General features: G+C 46.5%; 1 protein-coding gene and 1 long non-coding RNA gene across 6 annotated transcripts in view; one reads left to right on the top strand and one right to left on the bottom strand.

Moving 5' to 3' along the window:
- LDB1 (LIM domain binding 1) overlaps positions 1-13,090 on the bottom strand; it is a 402,291-nt gene extending 389,201 nt beyond the window's left edge. For 2 of the 5 annotated variants that reach the window (XM_078643602.1, XM_078643605.1), the window contains exon 1: positions 12,854-13,017. In XM_078643602.1, coding sequence (XP_078499728.1) covers positions 12,854-12,878 — 25 coding nt within the window. In that variant the 5' untranslated portion in view covers positions 12,879-13,017. Of the gene's footprint in view, positions 1-12,853 lie in introns of all 5 variants that reach the window. The other 3 variants (XM_078643610.1, XM_078643604.1, XM_078643603.1) reach the window with 3 other exon arrangements.
- A 120-nt stretch (positions 13,091-13,210) lies between these two features.
- LOC144755102 (uncharacterized) overlaps positions 13,211-17,696 on the top strand; it is a 49,510-nt gene continuing 45,024 nt past the window's right edge. The window contains exon 1 of the long non-coding RNA XR_013594840.1: positions 13,211-13,328. This is a non-coding gene — a long non-coding RNA (uncharacterized LOC144755102). The remainder of the gene's footprint in view (positions 13,329-17,696) is intronic.

Genomic DNA, 17,696 nt, shown 5'->3' with positions numbered 1-17,696 from the left:
AGCTGCAGTTTGTGGTTTCAGTGCGGGCGCGCGGGAGGCGCGTGCTGGTCTTGACGCATTCTCTTTTCGGAAGGGTTCACCTTTGTAGCACCTGGACTCGGCTCAGGTATGTTTGTAACCATTCACCAGTGCGCGTACAGCATGTTGTTGACAATTCTGGTGAACACACTGAAAACGTGCCAGGCCACAGTTAATGTAGGCCATTCTAAGTATTCGGCAATGATTCGATTATTTGGGGATTTACAAGGAAAATGTAAAGAGAGCTGGACTTTTATCTGTTACTAAATCATTTAGAATGTTTGCTGTGTGGCCGTTTGAATGTCACACAGACACCAGGAATTCAGCGGGCGATAGAAGTCTGCCAGGCCCACAAGAATGCCCATTTCTCAGTTAACTATTGACACCACAGACCCTACCTTGTAGCTTATTCTGTAAAAACGAATTCTGCCCTCTTTATGCCCCCGAACGTCATAAATTCATAAACTGTTCTAGTCTCCCCCCAGTTTCTGGGTGGAGGCAATTCCAAGCATTCTGTGTACAGTATGTGAATTCACATGTATTAGTGCTTTTCCACAGCTCCTCTCTCACCATCATTCCAGTCACATCAAAGGCTTCTAGCGCTAGGGTACTCATATTCAACAAACATCTGCAATGAAATGGGTCTTGCATTTATGAGAGTCTGAGCTATTGGCATTGTAACTGACAATGGCTTTTATGTATGTGTTGTTAAAACAGAGAGCTAAAAGGCATTGTCATGTACAAGGCCAATAGTTTAAATTCTCGCAAATAAGAGACCTAGTGCATTGCAAATGTGTTTGGCACCCGGTTATAAAAATAAAATAAAAGAGTTAGGAGAGAGCATGTCCTGCCAGGCAGGACAAAGCTATTTGAGAAAATAGTGCTTGGAGCTGTAATTAAACCCTACCTAGTAACAACACACGTAACAGGGGAAGTTGCCATGGGAGGTTACAAAATGAGACAAGGCGGTACTAAGGAGGGACTTAAGCCTATTGACCAATGAACAGCCACAGTTTACAGTGGACAATGACACAAGCCAATGAAAAAATATGGGCGAAGCTTTAAGTCCGTATCTGAATACAGCATGCCTTCAGAGCAGCGCATGCGCTGCCCAGGCTCGACTTAATAAATGGCGTCTTTATTATCTTGAAGAGTGTCTATGACTCTCCTATCCCCTACAGTTTTGTGTGCAAGATTACAAGACTCTTCTCTCAGAAATAGTGGTTAAACCATGTATTTTAATTTTAACCTCAAACAAGACTCTCTCCTTCAGACCTTGCCTTACTGGCGATAGTGGTAACCGTGCCCACATATCCCCAGGTAGTTCTCTGTATCCCTCTTCACTCCAACATCCCTTTACACTCCCTGTGGACTTTCTCATTGTGAATTCGAGATTATTTTACGGTTTTAAAAAAGCAGCTTTTCTAAGTCTTTTACACACCACCTCCCATCCTTTACTATTATTCAAACCCCTGCTGTGCTGTAAATGGGCATTGTAAACACATTATTTTTAATAAACAAAGCCAGCAGCTCAGGGATTGCCCTTCCTGAGTAATGTCTTGTGGAGCTGGATGCCGGGGATAGCCCCAGCGACTCCCCAGTTTCTGATGACAAACGGCAGTGTGTCCCCGGGTGGCGCGGCAGACAAGGCCATTTTTCGGAAGTTGAAGAGAGCAGACACATGGAATCACTCTTGGAGTGCATTTCAAACCTCCTTAGGGTTTAGAAGAACTTAATAACTTGTCCCTGGTGAGGTGACTATGGTCGGGACAGTTTTTATATGACAAAGGAGATCCCTTGGAGAGCGCACCATCTTGCTCTTGGCTTCAAGTTGGTTGTTAGGGTCTTCGTGGCAAAAGCCCTTGCAGATACTGTGCCCCTCTGAACTGTTGTACATTTTCATTCTGCAAGATTTTCATTCCCAGCCAAGCAATACTTATCAGCACAGCGCTGGCGACACCCACCTCACCTTCATCTTGACAGGTGCCGGTATCCACTTTTGCAGAGAATTCCAGGGAGCTGCTACATCTCATGCCGCTGTATGATCACTGTATCTGCGTGAGAGCGGGAGATGGGATTGCTACGTATGTCGAGGGGTGAGAAGCTTTACTCTAATGTGAATATCTGCTGTGGTGGATCATGAGTGTGGCTTTAGGTGTATTTTTTATTTTAAAAGTTTTACATTCCTCTGGGTAGTCACTATCATTTGATAAGGAGTCGGACAACCACATTAAGACGGGCAGCTTTAATGCCAAGCAAGTTAGGCCCACGGTCTCCAATCGGCGGACGTCCACCCTCCTGGCTGCCCAGCTAGCCCCTTCCATCACTCCTACACGGGATGGTTGCAAACCCAACAAGCTGTCTCATGTTTACAACTAACCTCTTTTCATTAATGTTTCTTGTTCCGGATATCTTTTTTGAAGTAATCCTGTGGTTATAGGTGCAGTGATGGCGGAGAGGAGGTAAAATAGAGGCGGGTGCGTTATGTGATGTAGGCATGTGTAGCCTTCAGTTCAGGAGTGCTTCAGGATTAAAGTGAGCTCAGTCAAAATCAAAACAACTTGGGAGGAAAATGAAGAGACAGTAAGTACCTCAGTGACAACCACCAGCATGCATTTTAAATAAAACTAATAACAGAGCAGGAGTTAGATCATGAAAAACTGCAAAGGGTGAGGTAGCTGGGTTCAGACCTGGTGTCCTTTAAGGAGCTCTGACAAGACCTGCATTCAGTGTCTGGGGCACACAGAGGAGTAAAGTATACATGTCCTGGCAGTGCCCAACATGGATCAAGGAAGGTAGCTATATGAATGTGGGTGATCTTTCTACCTGCTGTGATGATCGGAGACTTACATAGTGGCTAACTCTGCCGTCCCTGCTCCTCCACCCCAGACACCCATGTGCAGCTGAGAGATTGGAGACACTGGTTTCTGTAAGCTCTGGAGATGTCGAGTTCATACACAGAGATGGTGAGACTAGAGAGAAGGGGCAGCGCACAGCCTAACTAAGCCTGTGGAATTCTTGGACAAACCAGATATGGCCATAAAGACCTCCCTGAAGAGAGTTACTGATACCCATAAGGCATTTTCCAACTTACTACAGTATGCTGCTGCCAATACAATACACTTAAAACCGAAAATTGAAACAGTATGGAACAATCGGAGAGTACCTATTGTTCGTGCCACAAGCGCGCTCATCATAAAGATGCAAGTGGAAGATCTGTAAAGTCGTAAGGACTCTATGGTCATAATTTCTAATTATGAAGCGACAAAAGCCGCTGGTCAGAGTTACAAGGATATTTAGAGTCATTAAGATAATGGCGGAACTGAAATGGTCCCACAGAGAGACACGGGCAGTGAAATAGAGTATTATGGGCAGCTGCACGCAAAAGAAGAATCTTTGTGGTGGATGCTAGAGCAGCCGGCATTCTTTAGGTGTGTGGTGCTCCAGAGGTAAGGAGGGTGTGTTGGGTATTTTGGAACTGAACCGCTTCAGCTTCTCACTCTCATCTCCACTGTCCTTCCACGGGTAAGGAGTTTAAATCCCAGATCAACCAACATCGTTTTTACATGAGAGCTATATTGAAAAACAACTCATCTTGACCGTACTGTAAAAAGCAGATTCCATGCTTACTTTATACATTACTTTGACGGTTTGTTTCCAAAATAAAATTCTATTGGAAACGTAAAGTGGAAAGCACAGACCTCTGTTTCTAAACTAATCTACATTGACTTAGCGGTGCCTGCAGCCAGGAGGGAAAAGAATACATGCAGAGAGAGACATTGAACATGCGTTTTGTGGTCCTAAAACAATATTCTTTTTGAAGATTTCAAATAAGTTAATCTGTACCATCAGATCAAGCATCAAAAGATATTTTTTAACGATTCAAGCACACACTATATATGGCAGGATGGTTTTGCGACCTCCGCTACACTTGTATAGGTATGGTTAGTGAGATAGGTATGATTAGTGAGATTGTTACCCTGAAGTAATGAGTCTCTGTGTTAGTTTCTATGTCTCTTGGTGCTGCTGGAGGCCCTAACTTATAGACTGATAGCTTCAGCCCTTGGGTTTCCCTCTAAAGTAACCATTTAAGGGTAGGATTAACACCCTTACTAGTAAAATAAGAAAAATGTGTGTTTCAACATTAAGTGTTTCCTGTCTTTGGTCCTATTGGCAACAACAGATGTAAACAGACAACAAATGAATACTACAAGCACAGTACAGGAGCAAGAGGGAAAGGCGTAGTGCTCCGTACTGCATGTAAAACTCCTACCCTCCATGCCAGATGTTTGGAAAAGCCACTTGGATTCATAGTAAATTAATTTATCTTACTGGATATTCTGAAATTCTGTCATGGATTTGGCATTTTTCCAAATACGCTGGGCATCACTAGTCCCTAAACTGCTGAAGCAGCCATAAAAAGCCGAAAACTGACGCATAAGCTAAAAATGGGTCCATAAAAAAAAAAAAATTAAAAAAAAGCTTGGCTGAGTCTCAAAAAAGACAAGCTCAACACTGGCCACCAAATGCATTTAACCGCATGCGTGCGGCATGATTTCCGCCCGTACGCTGGATTTTGCGGATTCGCATGTTACGTGACGAGCTGGGCTCGTCATGAGCGTGCCAGGAGGCTACCTCATGACGAGCCCAGCTCGTCATGAGCGTCGAAGGGGTTAAGAACTAGTTTAACAAATCTTGTCTAGCCCCAAAATCCCCTTTTAGACTCGATCCAGACTGTTGTCTCCAGGATAAATACATTTTGGATCAGAAAATCAAGATTTGATTTCCTTTCCTATTTTTGAAAAACAAAGCAGAAAAAAACCCAGGAGTGTCTGGGTCTGTGTCACCTTAATCAGGTAGACCCAGTCTCCATTCTGCTACCTAGCTGTCGCTTCTCATGGTGTTGACCTGACAAACTCCCCCCTCCCCTGCCCCCTCCCCAAATCCCTCCACTCTCACACTGCACCTAAAGAGAAGGATCTGGTTTTGTGGTTCGGGAAGGCCTTATTCATACAAGCATTTCAGGATAACCCCAGAATGTCTGTACGAGTTCCTCCTAGGTTCCCTGTATTTATTAAGTTATGTAAAAGTGTCTTATATTGACACCTTGAAAGTCTGACGACTAAAATATTAAGGCTCAGTTTCTTATGAATAGAAAAATACTTTAGAAAGTCGAAGTTGAAAAAATCAATGTATGCCACTTAATGCTCCAACTGCTAATTCCTGTTCCTGTCCTTACTTTTGAAACTGAATGTGCACCCTATAAATTTCGAGGAACTACGGCCAGTCACAGTCTGTAAATGAAATGGACTGGAAGGGATGTTGAAGGATGCTAAGAGGTGTTTATCAAATGGAATTAATTTAATAAAACTGCCAGAGATCAAGAGTCAAGCTAGCTTTGCAGAGGGCTTTAGGACCAGAGGGTTGTTTTAAGGGGTTGCAGGCAGGGTCACACAAGAAGGAACAGAACCATGTAAACATCATGCCTAACACCCCTCCTAGGATCACACGCAGTGCAAAGCAGAGAGGCTACAGGATGGGTCCGAAGCCCACCATAGGTACATACTCTGTAGATACACACACTAAAACAGAAAACATGCGTACTGGTGAAGGTGCGTCATGAAAGTTGAAACAGAAAGCAGAAATGATGTAGGGGGCTTATTTTACATGGGGTGGGTATGCAAGTACAAAAACACCTCACAGTGAAATACAACATGGTCATTGTTGTATGTAAGTGTTGTATGTAAGTGCAAAAACATCTCACAGTGAAATACAACCTGGTCATTGTTGTATGTAAGTGCAAAAACATCTCACGGTGAAATACAACCTGGCCATTGTTGTATGTAAGTGCAAAAACATCTCACAGTGAAATACAACCTTGTCATTGTTGTATGTAAGTGTTGTATGTAAGTGCAAAAACATCTCACAGTGAAATACAACCTGGCCATTGTTGTAAGTGCAAAAACATCTCACAGTGAAATACAACCTGGCCATTGTTGTATGTAATTGCAAAAACATCTCAGAGTGAAATACAACCTGGCCTTTGTTGTATGTAAGTGCAAAAACATCTCACAGTGAAATACAACCTGGTCATTGTTGTATGTAAGTGTTGTATGTAAGTGGAAAAATATCTCACAGTGAAATACAACCTGGTCATCGTTGTATGTAAGTGCAAAAACATCTCACAGTGAAATACAAACTGGTCATTGTTGTATGTAAGTGTTGTATGTTAAGTGCAAAAATATCTCACAGTGAAATACAAATTGGTCATCACTGTAAAGTCAATGCAGCAAAGCACGACTTTAGATGACGTAATATGCTGCTGTGACCAATGGGCTCCATCCTTGGATATTAGAAGGCTACAACATTAAAGAATCCCCATCACACTTGGATATTCTGTGGGGATTTTGTCTGGCAGGAGCTAATGAGAAGCTCCTTTCTGAATGAGCACAGCTGACACTTGAATCCCATGGCACCAGCACACGGAGCGTACAGTCAACGCCTCCTTATATTATAATGGGAGCAAGCAGCCACGGGTGGGCTCAGGCTGGCAACAGATCGAGAACTTTCTGACATCAGAGCGCGAGGCCCTGTGACTTTGCCCGCGCGGCTGCGCGAGGCACGCGCTGAAAGGGAGCCGCGCGCTCCTATTGTGAGGACTGAGCAGCGCATCCCTTCCTGGGGCTGGGTGAGTCATAGGAGCGCCGCAGATGGCGTGTGACCGAAGGCCACGCGCGCACTGGCCATGAAATGATGCACTGACGGCAGCGGGGAGAAGTAGGGCGAGCATGCAGCTGGCAGCAAAGGAGGCCATGCAAGTGAGGGGCCTTTCTGAGAGACCCCAGGGCCGCACACTAGTCCACGATGAAACAATGTCACAGGGACTCCCAGGCTCCCCTCACTGCCAGTGCTCAGGCTCCTGCAACACCACCACCAGGAGTAGTGTTAGTCCCTGTTCTGAGATAGGGCTGGCATGTTTCATGTTTGGTAATTGGCAGCATTTTAAAAATATGTTTTGGGACATGACCCATATATCCCGTCCCTCCAAAAAATGGCCAGTTTTCACTTCTAAAACAAAGCATAGACCGATGGAATAAATCACAACAAATAGGTTATTGTTTGGCATATTGACTATATCCCTCAAACACCTCTTTTCCTGAAACTTTTGTGCGAACCGCTTATGGCCAGCTCATGAAAGAACATTTTGAACTGGTTCGCGACTGGTAATGTGGTTTTTCCATTGGTCTTCAGTGCAGATACTCATGGAATCGACCTCAAAAGGATGAAAGGCTGAGTGGAGCATACCCAAAGGTGGTGTAAAAATGTCTGCCATCAGTTCAGTGTATGCGATCAAGCCCTCATAGTTCTCTTTGAGCCTGCCGGCATTCCAACACACACTTTGCAGAAGCAAAGCCAGCGAAATCGACAACATTAAGTGTTTTCACAACACCACTTCACCGTTCTCCGAGCAACCTTTCTGGACTTTGAAGTTAGCCTTTGTACCTGCATGTTTACTGAAAAATTAGGTTTTTACGCTTGTACGTGATCTTTGTCAAGTCCTCCAGCTGTGAGCCTGTCCCAGAGCATCTGGCGAGGAAGGATGCAACAGGCGTGTGGCTGGTACTAGTTTCACTCCACTTACAACCATAGTGCCACATGCACAGGTTTATCAAGCAAGCCAGTTGCCACCGCCTGAGACAGACTCACTGACCCCTGGCTACTGCCATTCACTGCAGCTCATCAGATTAAGTATGCTGTGGCGCCAGTTTCCATACACGTACTCTTTCCTCCAATTTTACGTACAGTTACGGGGTGCCCTCCAACAGGAAGATGACAGGTACAGGAAATTGCTGCAGTGCTGTGATTCACAGCTGAGTGCGTTAAATAATATCTACCATGCACAAATTGCAAGTGCAGAATGCAAGCTAGTGTTTTATGTTCTTTGTTATACAATTTCTCGAACAAAACAACCAAGATATGCATGTTTTACAAATATTAGTACTTACTAATAGTAAACAACAGGTAAATAATAGTGGTGATGAATGCTTCAATAATGTTAAACGGTCAATAAAAAAATTCATTAAGAAACGGGCTTCCTTATCAAGGTTGTGGTTGAAAATAATGTCAGTCTTTAAACTGCTGACTAATAATTTTCATAATCTTATATTCAAAAAGGACATTTCATGTACCAGAAATGTGTCCCATTCTCGTATAGAAGGGGGTGTGCACAGAAGATATGGGTTAGGAGAAAGCAGCATGCTGCTTTAAGCAGCTACTACACGTGCAGAGTATGCTGTTGCTGCAAACTAGTGTGAAGGCGCAAGAAACACCATACTATAAACAAAAATGAAAAAGAGAATAATTAGAAAATGCCTACAAGTGATGGTAGAACTTAATTGCTTCTTAAAGGTCCTAAATACAGAAAAACAACCCACACCAGTAACACAATTTATTGAAAAATGACTGCAGAATAACAGACCATGAAACTCTCAAAATTGGGCTAATCTGCAATCTCATTAGTTCCTGGAGATGCATCAAACCTCAAGTGAAGGACTACGCTAATTGTTACACGACTGACCAATCACAATATTCCATCTTCAAATTGCCTTTTTTTAACAACTACTGCACCACTCGCATTACTTTGCCAAATATGGTTAATAACTTGTGCAACCAACATTCACAATTGTCTCAATCCAGGATTAGTGAGTGATTTTTAAAAAGTTCCAGATGGTGTAGTTAGCCCAAGAGCCGGTGACAATCACATGTTTAGCTTGAAACAATCACAGTTTGTGGTTTCATTGTACCAATTTACAAAACTCCAGCAACAGAGAAGGACATGCGCATGATTAAGAGCAGGGTACGCAAAGTGGGAAAACACCAATGCAACAAGTGTGGAAACACTTCTGGTACACTTAGGACAAGTTGAATAGTAACTATTCTTGGGTAGAACCCGTCTAGAAGTAACAGTGAGAACTGCTTAATCAAAAGGTGATTGAAGCAGTTCAGCTGGGGATCCCCAAAACCCCTGATGGTTAAAGTTCTTATAGTGATCCAGAAATTATTTTTAAAGACCAGTACTGAACATTCTGTTTCTATATATACACACACATACATACATAAATACACATCCGGTCTCTCTTACTTAATGGGAGAACTAACGCAAAAGGTGGTGCTGTGCAGTGATTTTCAATCTGACTTTGCATTTAGCATCAGTTTTATTTACTTTTAAAAATAAAAGGCCGGTGCTAAAATACATGTCTAAACATCAGAAACGAGGTAGTACAGGCCACAGAAGTAATAAAAAAATCAGTTTTGCCTGTTATATCGTAAAAGTGTGAACTGAGTCTCCCAGAGTGTGTTTGCATCAAGGTGTATAACCTCCTCTCAGCTCACAATGATGAAAGATATTTGCAGAACATATGTAGAATTTCTGTGCAGACGCAAGTGCAACAATATCTCAATAGCCTGTGCAGGCGTCGTGCTGCAGCCTGCTCTATCTGCACAGATATCAAACAATTATTTATCACACCTCATGCCACAACCAGAAATTCAAAGCTAAAAGTTTCAGAAAGCAAAACAGAGTGGAATAAAAAGCAATTGATGCTTCAAAGAGGTGAGACACCAGCCTTGGGACGACCTGTCATCTTCACTTCAACACCATGGATAAGTAAGTACAGCCAACAGGAATGAATTCCAATACAGTCAGCAATACTGGTCACCAAGATAGAACCAGAGAGCTGACATCCACAGCAGCTTTTCAGGAGATGGATGTACATAATGGACATTCACAATACTTCTTTAAATGCCGGCAGCGTATAGCATTTTCCTAATAATCTTATCATAGTGGGCTTAAAGTTGCCTTTCACTTCACATATTGTAACTCTTACCACAGCTCGAAAACTTTGCATTTTTCCCCATTTATTCACCGCTGAATGTTGCCACCATGGAGGTTGGTGAGTGGAATCAAAGGTAATCAAAATAGGGTTTTATTGCTCACAATCAACGAAGCTAATCTACATAATCACTTATGCAGAGTTTTAGATGGGCAGAGCATAAATTAAACAAGCATTGGCAACGCCAGTAGTTCTTTATTGTGGCAACACATGTAAACAAAGGTATTCACAAATTCTGTTTATGCACATTCCATGCACAAATGCTATTTATCACACTAAAGGGAGTCCTGTTGGCTTTGACTGTGCTGGGTGAAATGTAGTCAAAATGATATTTCTTTCAGCATTGAAAGCATACAACAGAACAAATTAATTGTGACTAACAGTGTGCTGACTGAATATACTTTTCATATGTAAAATAGTCCCTCATTCATTATAACAGATGCACATCCTGCAAGGTGGAACAATACAGCAATAGACAATAGTATGTAATACTCCTCTGGGTGAAGTACCTGGTGCCGAAAAGAAGAAAGTTTGGAATGACAGCATAGAATCTTCCCCATTTATAAATGCTACACATCTTTCAACCATGTTCTTCAACCTACTTGCCATTAACTGACTCCGGGCTGGTTTTCTTAAGTGCACTTTTTCCCAATGGACTGACTTTTAAGCGATTAAGAAGGCTATTTCTATTTATAGGCGTCTGACTGGACACCCAACTGCCCAGTTTTGCTGTGTAACCACAAAAACGTTTAGGAAAAAACGGTTTTGTATCACCAGTGAAGTACTGTATTGTTATCTTGGTATGCCCACTAAAGCTAAGATGAAATCCACAGGTCCCCATACTACATTTTTACTTTCATTTTATTGGCACATAGTTGCCAAGTGCCCCAATATAGCATGCAACAACTTCAGCCAGGCATGCCATTTTAGTTGACAGCACTTCTGGGACTTAAGGGATATTTAAAATGCTAAATATTCCGTTGTGTCTCCCAGAATAACATCTAAAGTTGGGTAAAAAGCCAAGACAAGATAAAGGTGTCACATAAAACAGAAGGTTTATGACAGACGCGTCCTCAGTTCAACCCACACAATAAATACAACACCAGGCTCTGTAAACATGTACGATAAAACAAGAAAAATAAGCCCAATTTCTTATGGCCGCATGTTGGCTCGGAGTCGTTTATGTAAGTCATGCTCTTTTCTTTGCATTCTAGGACTTGTGCCTTACCTTCACTTCTATAAATTTCACACTATAAACCCAGTATGCAAGGTAAAAAAAAAACAAGTCTGGATGAGCAATTCGCACAACAATTGATATCTCTAAAAAATGTTGCCACAGAGATGCGATGGGGTGAGCATGTCCAACCACTTTTCTAAAAATAGCAAGTCGCCGGGTTACCAGCTGTCTATGCCACTGGAGACATTGAGACGTCTTTCCTGTTTTATTTATTGTTTTAAAACCCCCATTATATTTGGGACTCCAGTCCTACTGAAGTGAACCAAAAGTGCAACTTCCGGAAGACATCAGCTAGGTAAATGAACGCCCAGGACTGAAGTGTCCTGTTGTCATGACAGCATCTCCTTACCAGCATGATTGCCGATTCTGCAATACTCCAAATGTAGCAAAAGAGACACCACGCAGTATTTGACCCCAGTGACACCGCAGGATTGCTCCCGGTCACATTCTGAGACCCTCATGCTTGCTTCTCAAGGTACGCCCAAGGACTGGAATTTACAGAAAGTAAACACGGTGTGGTATAGCATACAATAAAAATTTACACAGCGCTTTCTAACGCTGCTGAGGTGCCCCAGTCCTCGGCACCCCTTGGCATTAAGGACACTGCCAGGGGTTATCAAGCTGAAATCCTACCCCTACCTGACACCCATGCATACAAGTAACTGTCAGAGCTCCCGCATTTATCATGTCCATGCATGTGTAGTTTTAATCCAGGACACTCTTTTTTTTCCTTGCATTCTAGGACTCGTAGTGCTGACTTCAAAATGGGATATGGAGGAACACAAACTTATGATGCAAAGACCAAAAACCGTACTGCGTCAGCTATTCACCCATTCAACTGGAGAACGTGACTCACTAAAGTTTTACAACAAAGTATACAACAAGTGATAAACACTGCTCAAAGGGCGAACGACCCCATCCTGGTTTCACTGTCCCCATTGCATTTCAACGTGTCACTGCGACAACATGTTCTAAATTCATGTTTCTCAAACTCATGCAGGAAGAGCACCTCGTCTCATCCAGGCAAGGTTGTTTTCCTCGGCATTCTGGTATTTGCAGTCCTGTTATCTCAGCAGCCCTACAAATACCAGAATGCAAATTAGTATCCTGTGAGGACAGAGCTACTCGTGCGTGCAATCTGGAAACGTGAAAGCCCTGCTGTGAGGTAGCTCTGGCAAGAACGCCTGACACTGAGTAACTCGGTCTAACATGTAAACAAACTCACAGACGGATGCGCGCACGGGCTGCGCAGCTCACAGCCAGCGCTGCACAACGCGGGGGCTTTTGGAAGGTTTCTGGGGGTAAATGCCCAACCCCACCCCTAGACACACCCTCAGAGTGGCAGTAAGGGTGGGTGCAGGAGAGGTGGTACCGCTGCTCAGCGGCGGACGCAGCATTCCTCCCAGCTGGGTCAAACGAGCAAGCGTCCCAAAATTAGGACCAGCCAATCAGCGCCTCCGATGACCCGGGGTCAAAGTCCAGAGGCACTTCTGATTGGCTGACATTTAGGGATTCTGGGTATTTTTGGTGCCCCCTAGACTTCCCCCAAAAGGATCCGCTAGAATAGCCTAGCGGTGCTGTTTTAGGACGAGAAAAAACACACACACAATGGAGTGACAGGAGCGCCCCCCCCCCCCCCTCCGTGCCCCCCCATACCCATTCCTTAATTGACCGCAAGTTAATTGAGGTAAAAATGGGCACTTACCAGGGCATGCGCAACCCACTGACATCTTCACATGCCTGGCCTGGAGCAGAGAGGGTTCGGGGTTCCCAGCGTGCAGGGTCCTGGCATGAACTGTCCTCGCGAGCAGCCTCCGGGAGGAAAAACAAGCCCCCCCAAACGGCAGAAAGCGGGCCTCCGCGGAGGCAGGAAGAAGGAATTTTATTCTGTCTGTGTATGTGTGTGTGTGTGTATATGTGTGCGAGTCTCTCTCTCTCTCGCGCGCTGGCTCCCTCCCTCCCTGGCTCGCTCGCTCTCTCGGCTGGCAATGCTGTGGTTTATTAATATGCTAATTGCAATGCGAGTGGGAGGAGAGAAAGCTTGTCAAAGTGACCTGAGTGAGAGAGCGAAAGGAAGAGAGAGAGAGATTCGGCTGAGGGAATAACAAGCATGTGACGCAGTTTTTTTTTTTTTTTAAAAGGGAGAGAAATCTTTGACATGGTGATTGTCCTTTTGATAGGTAAGACATGTGTGTTAAGAATAAAACACAGGGAGGAAGAGGGAACGGCGGAGGGAGCCGTGTGCGCGCGCGTGTCCTGGGCTGGGGCTCGCGGCATCAGCCCGTGTTCTTCGCGGCGGCTCCATACTGCTGTTCTAACAGAGGCTGACAGGCGGCGCGCGGGGAAGGCAAACTACATTAGAGAAAGCATGCCCGCCACAAGCCCCCGCGCGCGCCGATGCTGGCTGCCTTAGTTTTTTTGTAGTACACAGGGAAGGCTCCCTTGATGCGCCAGCCCGTGTCCCCTGTGTTTTATTGTTCTTAGCACACTTCAAGGGTGAGAGCCAGGTGAATGAAATCCAAACACAGACCCTTTTCCCTTCCAAAACTCCGCATGGAAATTCCAGTTGGCCAGTTACTAATGGAGTTCTTTAGAACCTACTATCTGGGTTGGAGTATTCCATGCCGGCTAGGCATGTGCCACTCCTTTAGCAAATAGTTGCATTTTCTTTAGCTCAATGGGTTCAATAGAACTTCAATCAATCAATCAATCAGTGAACTTATAAAGCGCACTACTTACCCGTGAGGGTCTCAAGGTGCTGAGGGGAGGGGGTGCTGCTACTGCTCGAAGAGCCAGGTCTTGAGGAGCTTTCTGCAGGTGAGCAGGTCTTGGGTCTGCTGCAGATGGGTGGGGAGGGTGTTCCAGGTCTTGGCGGCGAGGAAGGAGAAGGATCTGCCGCCGGAGGTTGTTCGTTGGATGCGCGGGACGGTGGCAAGGGCGAGGCTGGCGTAGCAAAGCTGGCGGGCGGAGGTGTAGAAGTTGAGTCTGTTGTTCAGGTAGGCTGGTCCGGTGTTGTGGACTGCTTTGTGTGAGTGGGTGAGGAGTTTGAAGGTTATCCTCTTGTTGACGGGGAGCCAGTGCAGGTCTCTTAGGTGGGAGGTGATGTGGCTGCAGCGGGGGACGTTGAGGATTAGTCGGGCGGAGGCGTTTTGGATGCGTTGTAGTCATCGCAGGTGTTTGGCCGGGATTCCTGCGTAAAGTGCATTGCCGTAGTCCAGCCTGCTGCTGACGAGGGCTTGGGTCACCGTTCTTCTGGTTTCGGTCGGGATCCACTTGTAGATCCTGCGAAGCATGCAGAGGGTGTTGTAGCAGGAGGAGGAGATGGCGTTGACCTGCTTCGACATGCAGAGGGAAGAGTCGAGTATGAATCCTAGGTTGCGTGCGTGGTCCATGGGTGTTGGAGCTGTTCCCATTGTGGTCGGTCACCAGGAGTCATCCCAGGCGGAGGGGGTGGAGCCGAGGATGAGGACTTCCGTTTTGTCCGAGTTCAGATTCAGGCGGCTGCTCCTCATCCCCTCGGCAACGGCCTTAATTCCCTCGTGGAGTTTGGTTTCGGCGGTGTGTGGGTCCTTGGTGAGGGAGAGGATGAGCTGGGTGTCGTCGGTGTAGGAGATGATGTTCAAGTTGTGCTGGGGGGCCACTTGTGCGAGGGGGGCCATGTAGATGTTGAACAGGGTCGGGCTGAGGGATGAGCCCTGGGGTACGCCGCAGATGATGTCAGTGGCTTTGGATCGGAAGGGTGGGAGGTGGACTCTGGGTTCTGCCGGAGAGGAAGGACGTGGTCCAGTCCAGGGCCTTCTTCTGGATTCCGGCTTCTTGGAGGCATGTTCTTAGTGTGCGGTGGCAGACAATGTCGAAGGCAGCTGACAGGTCCAGGAGGATGAGGGCTGAAGTTTCGCCGTTGTCTAGTTGGCGCCTGATGTCATCTGTGGCTGCGATGAAGGCTGTCTCGGTGCTGTGGTTTCATCTGAATCCGGACTGGGATGGGTCTAGGATGTAGTTGTCCTCGAGGTAGTGGGTCAGCTGCATGTTGGCGATTTTCTCGATGACCTTCGCCGGGAAGGGGAGCAGGGAGAAGGGCTGGAAGTTCTTGAGGACTTAGGGGTCTGCCTTGGGCTTCTTGATTTCGGCGTGCTTCTAGCTTTCCGGGAAGGTCGCTGTGTTGAAGGAGACCTTGATGACCTTCCGTAGTTGGGGTGCGATGGTTGCGTCAGCTTTGTTGACGACGTGGTGTGGGCAGGGGTCTGTCGGGGATCCTGAGTGGATGGAGTTCATGACTTTGCGGGTTTCGTCGTCGTTGACGTAGGACCAGGAGGCCAGCTGGTTGGTGCATGTGGCGTTCGTGGTGGGGTCTGTTGCGGTCGGGGTGGACGAGGTGTTGAAGCTGTCGTGGATGTCAGCGATCTTGCGATGGAAGAAGGTGGCCAGTGAGTCCCACAGATCTTGCGAGGACGGGATGTCGTTGGTGTTGGCGCTGGGGTTGGAGAGTTCTTTCACAATGTTGAAAAGCTCTTTGCTGTTGTGTGCGTTGTTGTCCAGGCGGGCTTTGAAGGAAGATCTCTTGGCTGTTCTGATGAGGTGGTGATGTCTGCGGATGGCGTCCTTATGGGCTGCGTGGCTGTCTGGTGTGTGGTCGTAGAGCCATTTCTTCTCCAGCTTCTGACATGTACGTTTGGAGGTCTGGAGTTCTTCGGTGAACCAGGCGGCTTTCTTGCTAGGGTGGTTGATGGGGGGTTTCTTGAGCGGGGCCAGAGTGTTGGCGCAGTCGTCGATCCACTGTCTGAAGTTATGGGCGGCGGCGTCTGTGTCGGTGGGTGGGGTCTGGGCGAGGGTGGAGGTCAGCTGGTCTTCAGTAAATTTGCTCCAGCAGCGGCGAGGCAGCAGTTGGGTGCGGTGGTGCGTGGTTGGTTTCTTGAAGGTGAAGTGGATGCAGCGGTGGTCGGTCCAGTGGAGTTCGGTGGTGTGGTTGAAGGCGATGTGGGTGCTTGTGGACAAGACTAGGTCGAGCATGTGGCCGGCGGCGTGGGTGGGTTCGGTGACGAGTTGTCGGAGGCCGAGGTTGGCGATCAGGGTAGCGGAGTTGGCGTCGTTATTGCTCTTGAGATGGAAGTTCAGGTCCCCGAGGAGGATATAGTCCGTAGAGGCGAGTGCGTGGGTGCTGGCGAGGTCTGCGATGGAGTCACTGAAGAGGGCCCGGGGTCCAGCAGGTCTGTAGATGAGTGTTCCTCTGAGGGTGGTGTTGGCGTCCGTTTGGATCCGGAAGTGAAGGTGTTCGGCGGAGTTGAGGGAGTTGTCTGCAAGGGTGTGGACCTGGAGGGTGGACTTGTGGACGATGGCTATTCCTCCTCCAATTCCGTTGGTGCGGTCTCTGCGGGAGATCTTGTAGCCGTCCGGGATGGCTATGGCGATGTCAGGTGCCCAGGAGTCGTTCCACAAGGTCTGGGTCAGGAAGGCCACGTCTGGGGCGGAGGTGTCGAGTAGGTCCCAGAGCTCGACAGCGTGTTTGCATGCGGAGCGGGTGTTGAGGAGTATGCAGCGGAGGTGGTTGGGACCGGTCGCAGGTGAAGTTGCAGGTGTGGCAGGAGAATGGTCAGTGGGTGCGTTTCGGGGCGACAATACCTTAATTTAAATCTAATTGTCGGCAAGTACGCCATCGCAAGGAGGTCTCCTGTCTACATGGCTTTTATGGATTTGTCCACAGCCTTTGACCTAGTGAATAGGTCACGGCTGTGGGCAATCCTTTTGGCTGGTGGACTGGAAGCCACCTTGGTAAATTTCCTGGCATTTCTGCACACAGACCTCAAGGCCCAAGTAAGGAATGGTGCGGGTGGAGAGGTATCTGGGCCTATTGAGATTGGCAGGGGGGTCAGACAAGGGTGCTTGTTGGCCCCCCTACTTTTCATCATATACATTAATGGCCTCAGTACCTCTCTGAAACTAGCCACCCCAGATGTTCCATACATCAATAGAGAACGCATCCCTGTACTTCTCTATGCAGACGATGCGGTTCTTTTAGGCCGCACCCCAAAGCACTGCCTCTTCTTGTACAAAATTTTAATATTTTTATGAAAAAACTAGACCTGCGGGTAAATGTTAAGAAATCTTTTTTAACGAGAACCGGTCCGGGGAAGCGTGATATTGGCCCGATTACAATAGATGGCCAAAAACTGACCTCGGTAAAATCTTTTGTTTATTTAGGACTAGACTTTTCTGCGAACGGCTCCTGGAGTGAGCATGTAGTTCACGCCAGGAGCAAGTTCTCAAGGGCCACTAATTCGATTTTAAGCTTACCCCGCCCAAAGACTATGGGTGCGCTCTTAGCTGTTCAGAAAATGTATAAACTTCAGTGCACCCCGGTGGCTACGTACGGCGCCGAGATCTGGGGAACGGGTAATTGCTCTGTAATCCAGCAGGAGGAGAATAGGTTTTGTAGAAAATTATTGAACACTCCAATCTCTACCCCCCAATATATATGTCACAAGGAGCTCAATTTAAATTTTATAACTGATTTTATTAAGGCCAGTCCGGCAAAAATGTGGGTCTCAGTG

The sequence above is a fragment of the Lissotriton helveticus genome, chromosome 5_1 (genome assembly GCF_964261635.1).
Source record: "Lissotriton helveticus chromosome 5_1, aLisHel1.1, whole genome shotgun sequence".
Taxonomy (NCBI): Eukaryota; Metazoa; Chordata; class Amphibia; order Caudata; family Salamandridae; genus Lissotriton; species Lissotriton helveticus.
This window is presented reverse-complemented; position numbering and strand designations above follow the sequence as displayed.